General features: G+C 37.9%; 1 protein-coding gene across 2 annotated transcripts; it reads right to left on the bottom strand.

The window, feature by feature from the left end:
* Positions 1-543: 543 nt before the first annotated feature.
* KPNA2 (karyopherin subunit alpha 2) lies at positions 544-9,272 on the bottom strand. Of its 2 annotated transcripts, none has more exons than XM_044672085.1 (11): positions 9,188-9,272; positions 7,246-7,357; positions 6,964-7,101; positions 5,858-5,946; positions 5,316-5,584; positions 4,852-4,946; positions 3,996-4,259; positions 3,403-3,636; positions 3,061-3,243; positions 2,825-2,974; positions 544-880 (listed from the first exon to the last, which is right to left on the bottom strand). In XM_044672085.1, exons 2-11 carry the CDS (start codon positions 7,318-7,320, stop codon positions 791-793), a joined length of 1,587 nt encoding a protein of 528 aa, XP_044528020.1. In that variant the 5' UTR covers positions 7,321-7,357; positions 9,188-9,272; the 3' UTR covers positions 544-790. The 2 variants fall into 2 exon arrangements, with proteins under 2 accessions (XP_044528020.1, XP_044528021.1); XM_044672086.1 differs by lacking the exon at positions 9,188-9,272 and adding an exon at positions 8,900-8,922.
* Positions 9,273-10,817: the final 1,545 nt, after the last annotated feature.

Here is a 10,817-nt window from a genome sequence, read left to right as displayed (position 1 = left end):
GCAGTTTAACAACAAGAGTTTATAGATTGAGACAATAAAAACAAAATGAAAAGCAAATGTAAGTGGAAGAAAAAGAAAAAAGTATTAAAATGAACTTTAAAATGCTGATAAGTTTCTCACATTAGAAATTATTTATTTACTAAGGTACAATAATCAAGAATAGAAACACAAACATCTTCCACTGAAGTTTGAATCTATTATCATATTGAGTTGACAAAGACTATTATTAATAAAATGCAGGTTCTGCTATATTCTACAAGTTGGTTTAGGGTGATCAACCTGGCCTAGTGATAACAGCTAGTCTTTAAGACCTGCAGCCTAGTTTAGATTGGAGTGGGCCAGCCACAAAGTCATTTTTTTATCCCAAAGCAACTCTTTAAAAACTACATTCTTCAGGTTAACAAACTCCATCTATGGAGGAAATAACCACATACAAAATCACAGATCCTTGGAATAGAATCAACACCTGGAAGAGAATCTCCCACTTTTCTTGGACTACAAGGTAGCACCCATTTAAAATGTGATAAATTAGGCAGGCTGAGGTAAGGCAAAGTGTGGAATTAAGTTTTTATTTACAGGACACTGCAAGACAGGAAATTCCACATAGAAATGAGAACCCTAATGAGGATAGAGGTTTCATACAGTATATACACAGGTCAAACTGTTCAAGTATGCTTTAGTGCTACATTAAAAGTCACATTTAAAAAAAAGATCTTAGTGGAGAGACAGTAAGACAAAATTATACCAAGAACAACAAGGCATAAAAGACTTGAAAGTTTGACTGTAAAATCTAAAAGTTAAAGGTCCCAGGTGCGCCATCTTGAATCTGGAAAGTATAGCCATCAGAGGTAGATTCTGGTACAACATTTTGATCTTCTTCCTATGGAAAGAATACAACAAAACTTGTTGAGAATATATACTTATGGGCAATAAGCTTTTTTGGTCTAATGTGGATTCTTTGTCTTTTAACCCAAGTTCCCTTTTGTTTACAGCAGTGATTCCATAAGTGGGCGCCACCACCCCCTGGGTGTGTGTTGCAGCAATCCAAGGGGGCGGTGATGACCACAGGTGCATTTATCTAATTGCTATTAAAATTATAAAAAATTTCCATGGGGCTAAGTAATATTTTTTTCTGGAAAGGGAATGGTAGGCCAAAAAATTTTGGGAACCACTGGTTTACAGTATAGCTTTATCATGTACTTCATTTATGCTGTTTTGATGAGGACAAAATTATCTGTTTTGTATTTAATCCCTAATTTTCAAATGAAACATTCCAAACACTTTCACAAAATGTACTGAAATTTTAAAGACGATAATTAAAACAGAGGTATCAGGTCAATTTCTTAGGTACATATTGGAATTAGCTGGAGTAGACTACTAAGTCCGACTTTCTGTGTTTTAACTTATTGAATTAATATTTCTAATATGTATTTTATAAAATCCAAGATTAATCGTATTTTATTATATCCAAGATTTAATTTTTGGTTTTGTTTGAGAAAATTCTCAGGGAAAGAAACTTGCTGATTCCTTAAATCCAGAGAATGAACTGTTTGCAGAGAGATGCCTGAAGAACCTACGTTTAATCAAGAGATCCAGAATGAACTGTGGGTTGCAATTGATTGAACTGATGGGGTTTTGTTGCATCAAGTGATCCAGAACGAACTTTGGGTACTAATGAATGGACTGATGGGGTTTTTGAACAGTTACCTTAATTGTACATGTTATGCTGATTGGGGACTGCCCCCAATTGGTTTCTTGTCAACGCGCTTAGCAAAACATTGGTTTTGCTTTCTCTCTTTTCCATTTCCCTCTTATCTCTAACTATTGTAGTTAGAAGGACCTTTGTGGTAGAAGATGTTTGTGTAACATGATCACTTGGGGTGACTAGGCACCCAATGATCATCAGGGGGGATTGTGTAAATAGAATAGCCAGATCCCATTTAATAGTCAAAAATCTACTCGACCTAGGCGTGCTAATGATGTCACTCCCACCTCCCTTAGTGGGGAGGGGAGACGAGTTACCCACACGTGACAATAAGTAACAAATCAAGAATAAGGGACTGCCCTTTGGGCAGTCCAAATCAATGTAGGAACTGCCATTTGTCCATTTGAATTAGAGGTGGACCACAGGAAGTGATGAAGACACATTCTCTTTAAGTAAGTTAGTGAACTTCCTGTGGAGGGAGTTGGCGTCTGGAACTGGAAGAAGAAGCATCTCCTGAGACCACAGACAGATTACACTCTGTATTGTCACGTGGGTAAGTTAGGCTGGCTTCCTTGGCCTAGCTGGGCCAATTCTAAACTCTGCCTATCCGGCTGTTGGGCCTTGCGGCTTACAGCTTCATTTATTTAGTCTTCTAACCTCCCTCTTCTCTTTATCACTACTCACCTTCCTGATTGTAAATAAACTCCTCAACCCGATGCTGACTTGGGTCTGATTTAATTACGGAATCAACCTGAATTGTTGATTCCTGGCGGCCACATATTTTAAAGATATAATTATAATAACTAAATTTTAATTCTTACAAATAAAACAAAGATTTTCTTGATTACTCCTAATAAAGTTATCAGACCAATACGCCATCTTTGGAAACATTAAAATTTATGCTTAACTCCTGTCCCCAGCAACAAACTATCTTTCAGGGTCAACTAATTAAATTGCACAAAAGGTGTCAATGATTTGCATTTTCCTTCTTCAGGTATAAAGAGATAAACAATCTAGACATCCCCTTAGCTAAGGTCAATGCTAGTTAAACACATTAAAAAGAAAACCACATGAAAAATTTGCCAAATTGAACTGGTTTATTTTTCATCTAATACTCACCTCTGCAGAGAAATACTTTTCAATTAAGCCTGAAGAAGCCTTATATACCATTTCATTTTCATGGGACTGGAGTGCTTCAATTCTGTCTAGTCCTCCACATTCTTCAATTAGAATACACAGTTTTTCAGTTTCATTTAATTTTTCAGCAGCCTAAGATTATCATCACAGATTAATCATACATGTGGAAACCAATTACACAAAATAGCAAATGGAGTTTATAATAGCCACAGACTTACCAGAAAAATATTTGAAATTGCATCCAAAATAACCAGGACAATTTTGCTGTCTTTTGCAGATAAGAGGTTGATTAAGGGTTCCAGAATTCCATTTTGAACAAGATATACAATCTGTTCAATTGTTCCACCACTTGTGTAGTTTGTGACAGCCCATACAGCTTCTTTCTGTGACTTAAAGTCTCCCTGTTCAAGGTACAAACAGAAATATTAATTATTTAAATCATTAGCGGATCAGTTAACATAAGTTGGTAGTTAACTTTATATGGTTAATCAATTTAGAAGTACATTGTTATCTCAGGAGGGTTAACATTGGATACAAAAGCATTTCTTCTATTTGGATACCTTTGACAGAATTCCAACCAAGTAGGGAACTAATCCATGATTCACAACTTGCTGTATTTGGTCCTGACGGCCAGCCGTGATGTTTGACATGGTCCATGCAGCCTCCTTCTGGATATTGGTTTTGGGGTGAGTAAGCAGGCTAGGAAAGACAGCAAGAGCTCCTGAATCTATTACAATCTGAGTTTGTTCATCTGTCCCAGTGACAATATTTCCTATAGCCCGTAGGGAAGGAGTCTGAAAAGGAAAGTATATATTAACTTAAAAAGTTATTACTATTAATAGCAGCATAAGAAAAACTTTGCTTTCCCTCATTTTTGTGTTTTTGCAATTTAGCAGCTAAGTATCCATTCATCCTAAAGTACAGGAGGCTTTGAGAGTAGTCCAATAAAGGTGCCATAAAATTTGCAACATTTAAAAAATACTATGTCCTTATATTATACAAGAAAGTAACTAGTACAAATTATGACACATGTTATCAAGAAAATGCCAGGAAATTTAGCTACAAATACTGGAAAGGCAGCATTCTTTAGTATAACAATGAAATAGAAGGTTTAAGATACTTTGTCTTTTAAAATGTAAAAAAAAATTCCTACCACAATTGGCAGTTCACCAGATCCTAGAAGTTTCACTAACTGTGGGACAACTCCAGTTTTCACAACCACTTCAATCCTGTCATTTGAGCCATCTGTAAGGTAGGAAATGGCCCAACAGGTATCTGCCAGAACTTCTGGATCATCATGATGCAAAAGACGAACTAATGTAGGAAGAATTTGCTCGATAGCTTCTATTGGGGGAGCAGGATTCTTGTTACGACAAAGATTTGAAAGTGTCCAAGTAAGATTTCTTAAGTAACCACACTGAAAAATGGGGGAAAAAAAAAAAAAGTCTACATTCAATCCAATTCAAAACAGTTAAGCATCTATCAAATGCATGCAAATCATCAGACTAGGTGATCTAGATGATTTTTATCCTAAAGTTAAAATTTAACTCATTTGAGTGAGGAGGGATATCTGGCAGACAGGGGCAGTGATCATTTTTATGTCAAAATAATCTGTTTCTTTTGTAATCCTATGTATTTTATGCATTTAAAAACATTATTCTGAGGAGCCCATAGGCTTCAGACTGCCCAGGGTCCACAATAGTACTTGTCTTCACACAAATCTAGGGGTTAAGATATACAAATGATGATTTTCATACATTTAACAATGACTACAATGTATCAAATGTCAACACAAAATAGCTGAAGATGCAAAGGGCATCATAGGGGGAAGTAAGAAGACAAGATTGGTCATGACACTTGAGATTAGGGACAAGTACAAATCCACTCTGACTGAAACAAAGCTTAAAAAGAGATTAAGCATAATAACATAAGGTTTAACAAAGGTAGAATACCTAACTTAAAAAATTGTTTCATGTTAGTTACTAAAGAAAATGGTTTAATTAACTTACTGCTAATGATGATATATCAGGAACTGCAAGCAGAGCTAGAAGGGGGTCTATTGCACCATATTTGATAACCAAGTCTCTATAGGCTGAACCATCACCTGAAAAAACAAATGTTAACTGTCATGCACAGTGGTAATAGAAAATTGAAGAACCAACAAATCCATTGCATATACAACTGACTTTGCAAAGGTCTATGTTTATTTTTCCTTGCCTATAAGCAACAAATGTATCACTCAGATTTTTTAAAAAACTATTTGAAGGGTGGTTTTTATGTTCCAGGTAAATTATTCTTCAACCTGATATATATATATATATAAAATTCATTTTCCTTTTAGAAAGATTACAATAATTATGTTTTAGTAATTTTAGGGACTTTTAGCCTAAACCTCAGCAACTATCATCCTTCTACTCAAACTCTATTTGCTATTAGATAAAGCAAACCAAAAAAAGTTCTATAATTCACATACCTGCAATATTTCCCAGAGCCCATACTGCCTGTTCACTGATGTGAGCCTGGGGAGAGGCCAATAGGGCAATGAACGCAGGTATAGCTCCTCCATCTACCACAGCCTTGGTTTGGTCTGATGTCCCAGAAGCAATGTTAGTAAGTGCCCAAGCAGATTCAAATTGAATAGGATTACAGTCTGTCCTACCCAAGAAGCCTACAAGCTTTGGAATCATACCAGCCTCAATTATTTGATCTATGGGAGGCTGTTTTTCCCTAGAAAGGAGTTTCCTAAAAAGGTAAAAACACATTATGCATTACATAAGAGTCTGAAATGCAATCCTCAATTTTAAATACTTTCAAAAAATGAAAGCAACAGCACATTCTTTTAACTGGATCAATAAAAAAAAAAAAATCACAAATTCTTTTTGAGTCTGAGACTTTGGGATCGAGCTCAGAATTATGCCAAGGCTATATAACTTGATTTAAAAGTCACTGCTTTTTAAAGAGACATTAAATACCTAAATTTTCCATTCTTTCTTCCCACTAATAAACAAAACTTACCTAGCAGCTTGGGTAGCTTGAAGTTGAACTTCTAGATTATTACTATTTATGCCTTTGACAATTTCTTCAACAGACCAAAGTGCAGAGCCCTTTAAAAGATATAATTTGAGCAATCATAATTTAGCTTCCATCACAAGCAGAGGCATCCAAAATAAGAGCACAAAAAAAAACCCTGATCAAGATTTAACTAGATATTTCAAAAGACTGAAAATGACAATTTACTAATATTTAATCATACCTCAAAACATGGGTGTAGACATAGTACCTATGGTATCCGTCTATTTTATTACATTATTCTAATATTAAGTATACTCAGTGTTTTGTTCTTTTGATTTTCTTCACTCCAAATTACTTCAAATACATTTATATTTCTTTTTAATTAACTGCTATATAAACGATTCCATTTATTATTCAGTTGTTCACCAGGCAATGTCTAGGATATTTCCAGTTTTTTGCTATTACAATATAAGAGTTGCAGGAAAGAGACCTCCATCCTACAAATCAATTGTTTAAAGGACTATTAATTGTAATACTGCTTCCAAAAAGGTCGGACTCATTCACAACACCACAAGCAATTTACCATTTTCACTCCTCAAGGTAGCAGAGTGAATTGACTTCTATTTTAATTTAGTGGTATTTTTGAACTTTTCACCAGGTTATTCTGAACTTTCTATTGAAGAATGGCTTTTTTAATACTAGCACTCGATGAAAAGATTTTTCTAGGCTTCCTCTTTCTGATTCAGGGTATGTATGCTTTTATTTGTTGCTTCACTTGGGTCTGACTCTTCCTGAAGACAGGTGATGGAGAATGTATTATTTTAATTTGGACAAGACTGTGATAGGTACATGTCCAAACTTGTAGGAAAATGGAAATTATTAGGGGAGTGACAATATTTTTAAAATTTAAAGGTAAGTTTGACATCGCTCTGATACTGTCACTGCTTGTTAAAGCAGTGAGAATAGGTTAGTTTGATGAAAATCATAACTAGTTTATATGGGGCATAAGTCTTTTATGAAGATTTACAAAACACATAACTAAACTCCAAAGAATAAAAACCGTATCATCATCTGCTAAACGACTGGAATTTAGAAACTGAGAAATTTACCTGGTTATTTCTGTTTTCTTGCAGCGGAGAAGTAGCATCATCAGGAAAAGTGCTGACATTTCTTCTTTTCAGCATCTGGTCATCTTTCTTAGCTTTCCTCAGTTCTACATTGACTTCAATACGCCGGCGCCTCATTTCCTTGAGGAAAAATAAAATCTAAGTTTTTTTCCTCTCTTTAAATCCACAACTATCCTCTTAATTTCTAGTCTAAGACAAATTCTCTCCAGCACCCTCCCCCTTTACAAAATTATCTAGAAAAATAACAAGATGAAGGCTACTCACAGTGCTGTCTTTCCCTTTGTTCTTAAACCTATTAAGGCGGGCAGCTGGTGAATTAGCATTTTCATTGGTGGACATGGTTGTGTTCAACACTGGGAGAAAGGCAAGGAAGGAACTGAAACAAACAAAAATATTTCAATGTCTTTTATAGAGAATCCTACAAGATATCACTGTGCTAAACAGTAATTTTATCCAATCAATAGAAAAATTAGCACTAACAAACATCAATTCCCAAACTACTACAGTAGCATATGTATTAATTATAAATATTTCTGTGAGCCTGTTTCATTTTTTGGTACTTGTATCTTCAGTGCCTAGCACACAGTAGGTGCTTACCAGACAATGGATGTACCATTTAATAGGGAACCATAGCATAGAAGGTAAGCTGTATGTGTTAAAACTAAAAAGTACTCCAGCAGTTCACAGCAAAGTAATCTATATTAAGCAGATTAGCTCAATGCCTACCTAGCACTGTTCTTTCTTGCCTCTTAATAAACTGACTGCAAGGTCAAGCTGACAGCACTTAAATCCTACCTTGTTTTTCTTTTAAAATTTCTATTTGGTCCCTTACACCATTTAAGTAGTTATAATAGTAAAAATTTCTCAATAATTTCATTTTCTATTATGAGAAATGACATTTTAAATTTAATTTTTAAAAGGATTCAACAAGAAAGTTGACAAGCATCAATTTATTCCTATTGGGGGTAAATGAGCAAATTTTTAATACCTAGCATTTCCTAAAAAATCGAAACAGATATTCAGTTCTTGGAGGTTCCCTCGCATCTTAACAGCATAAACAGAGGTGTAAGCAGTTATAATCAAGACCTACCTGATTTAATCTCCCTATCAATTACTCCAACAACTTACTATGTGCCAGGCACTTTGCTAAGCGCTATGGATATTAAAAAGGGAAAAATACCATCCCTGCCCTCAAGGAATTCACATCCTAATGAGAAAATAAACAACCACGTTAAATACAGTGTCAAATACAGAAATGGGAGATCATTTTTAGGAGGAAGGCAAGAAAGATCCCTTTAAGGTGGGATTTTTAGCCAAGGAAACGAAAAAGCTTCAGTGAAGTGTGGGAAGAGTTCCTTTTCGGGAATAGGGGCGAAGCCGGTATTTATTAAGCGCTTATTCTTTGCACAAAGCATTGGGACCCAGGGTGGAGAGCCTAAGGTGCCTTGGGTGTCAGGCAACTGACATAACCCCATTAAACTCACACCGACTCCATGCCCTGGGCGGAAGGCAGGCAGATGGCAAAGTTAGCATTTCAGACCTTTCCCTAAACCGGCCGCTAGTTGGAAGAGAACATGAAAATTCGGGAGCCCTTCCCTCCCGGTTTATCCCCTTTACCCTCAACCTCTCTTCCCCGCCTCCCACTCCCCTCGACAGTTCCCAAGGACCAGGAGAGCCGTGAGCGTCCGGAAAGGAAGCTCGGGAGAAGCGATACCCCCTAGACACAAAAGATCCAAGCAGCTTCTGCTGATTGGGGCTGGGCCGGGGCTGCCGGTTGGGGTTGGGGTGGGCCCATCTTGTGGGCCCCAAGGGTCTGGAGGAGAAAAGAAAAAGGCCCACTTGGGCCGAGTCGCGGGAAGCCCATTCCTCTCCAACGTGGGTGTACCTGCCCCCCTCAATTAAGTAAATTCGGCCTCACCTCCCCCACACGGCTGACCGAGCGTGGGTAGCGGTCGAGGTAATCGAGGCCGGCCTCGACTGAGTGGCTCAGGGAAACCGGGTCTAGGAACACAGCCGCCGCTGCCACCGTCGGGAAGCGCCCAGAGTGCGGCCCACAGCCCCGGCTCGGCCCTCCCCCACGAGGGCCTGGACAGCAACAGGAGATAATTCTGCAACCCTCCCTCTCTCCTTCCCGCTGGCCTCGGAGCCAACCGTTTCCAGCCGGCCTAGCTAACTATCTCGTCAACGAAGAGACAAAAAAACTCACGTTGCAGGAAGTCGCCGGGCCCCGGAGGGGTAACGGGAGGAGGTTGCAGCTGCGTCACGGTTTGACTAGCAGCAGCCACTACAGCTCAGCCCCGAAAGCCGTGTGGCGCGTGAGGCCCTCCGGCGCGATTTAAATTTCCCGGCGGCCCGGAGCTCCGATTGGCTCATTCGAGTCCAAGCAACGAGGCCATTGGTGAATTTGAAAAACACGTTGCTGGGTAGTCCCAAGATGGAGCCGGCAGAGGGAGTAGAGCGAGAGGGCCAGGGAGTGGAGAGGGGAGGAATTCTCGTGAGATGCGAGAAGAGCAAACTGCGTATCCATCCCAGAATGCTTCGCAGCCACGCATGGTACCTTTATGTATATATATCTTTTTTTAATTATCTTTTTACATGTTTATATGAGCTGCCACCCTAATTTTTGGGCTGTATGAGGTTTATGCGTTGTCTTCGTCTTTAGGAGCCCCACGATTTGTTGAGTGAAATCAACAAGCAGTTTTTAAATTCCTGCTTTGTGTCAGGAGCTGTGCCAAACACTGGGGGATAGGAAAGCAAAAAACAGGCAAAAAAAACCAAAAACAAAAACATGTATATGGGCAAAGAGTGATTCTTTCCCACCTGTTATAGGCTCCAGGGAGGCTGTCTTTGAGACTGTATGAGAGTTGGAACTTTTGTTTGTTTGTTCTAGAAAATCTGTAATTTGTAGTTTTGGCAGCATCAACTAATGCTGTGATGCATCATGAGTGTGTTTCAGGGATCCTGGAACTTTTTGATCTCGGGACCCCTTTGCACTCTTAAGATCTTAAGGACAACCAAAAACTATCTATTGGTATTAACCACATTAGAAATTGTTTTTAAAAAATTCATTTGAAAATAAACATGTTAACAAATAGCATTCTTTAAATGAAAAATAACTTCCCATATGTTTTGTGAGAAGAGTAGTATTGTTATACTAACATTATGTTGTGAATCCCTTTAATGGTTGGCTTAATTGCAGACTGCTGGATTCTCATCTACTTTCCTATTATGTCTTTTACCTCATATTATCCCAGCCTTGCACAAATAAGTAGGAAAAGGGGAAAGTATTTTAACAGAAAAATGTCTTAATATGAAAAGTTTTGACTTTGAGGAACCTCTTTAAGGGCTTTTGGCACTCAAGAACCTTAATCTGAAAACTGTTCTTGCTTGGTCTTCCAAAGCCAAAATAGAGCAAGGCAATTATCTTAACTATTTCACTGAAGACTGTAAAGAAAATCCTAATAGTCATAGGAAAAGTAGAATGGGTTCCCTGGCTAAGTGGGATATTACACAATAGAGAAGTGACCAGAATGTCTCTACATTCAGCCACCCTCTCCTAGATATTATTTCCTCTGTATATTTTCCTGACCCTACTTTCTCCTGGCTCTCCCTTTCATCAAATAAATTATTTATTTGGGAATCTCTGGGGCCATCTAATCTAAAACATTTCTTACATTCTTAATTTTTCAGGTAGATAAAAAGCTGGCCTAGAAGCCAGAAGACCCCCAAACAAATCACCTAACCCCTCATTGAGCTAGGTACCTCTAAGATTGTAAGTAGCTGAAGTGATACAAGTTACCTCACCAAGGAGTTCCCTAGGTGAATGCAGGGTACTT

Source organism: Gracilinanus agilis, chromosome 4 (genome assembly GCF_016433145.1).
Source record: "Gracilinanus agilis isolate LMUSP501 chromosome 4, AgileGrace, whole genome shotgun sequence".
NCBI classification, from domain to species: domain Eukaryota; kingdom Metazoa; phylum Chordata; class Mammalia; order Didelphimorphia; family Didelphidae; genus Gracilinanus; species Gracilinanus agilis.
This window is presented reverse-complemented; position numbering and strand designations above follow the sequence as displayed.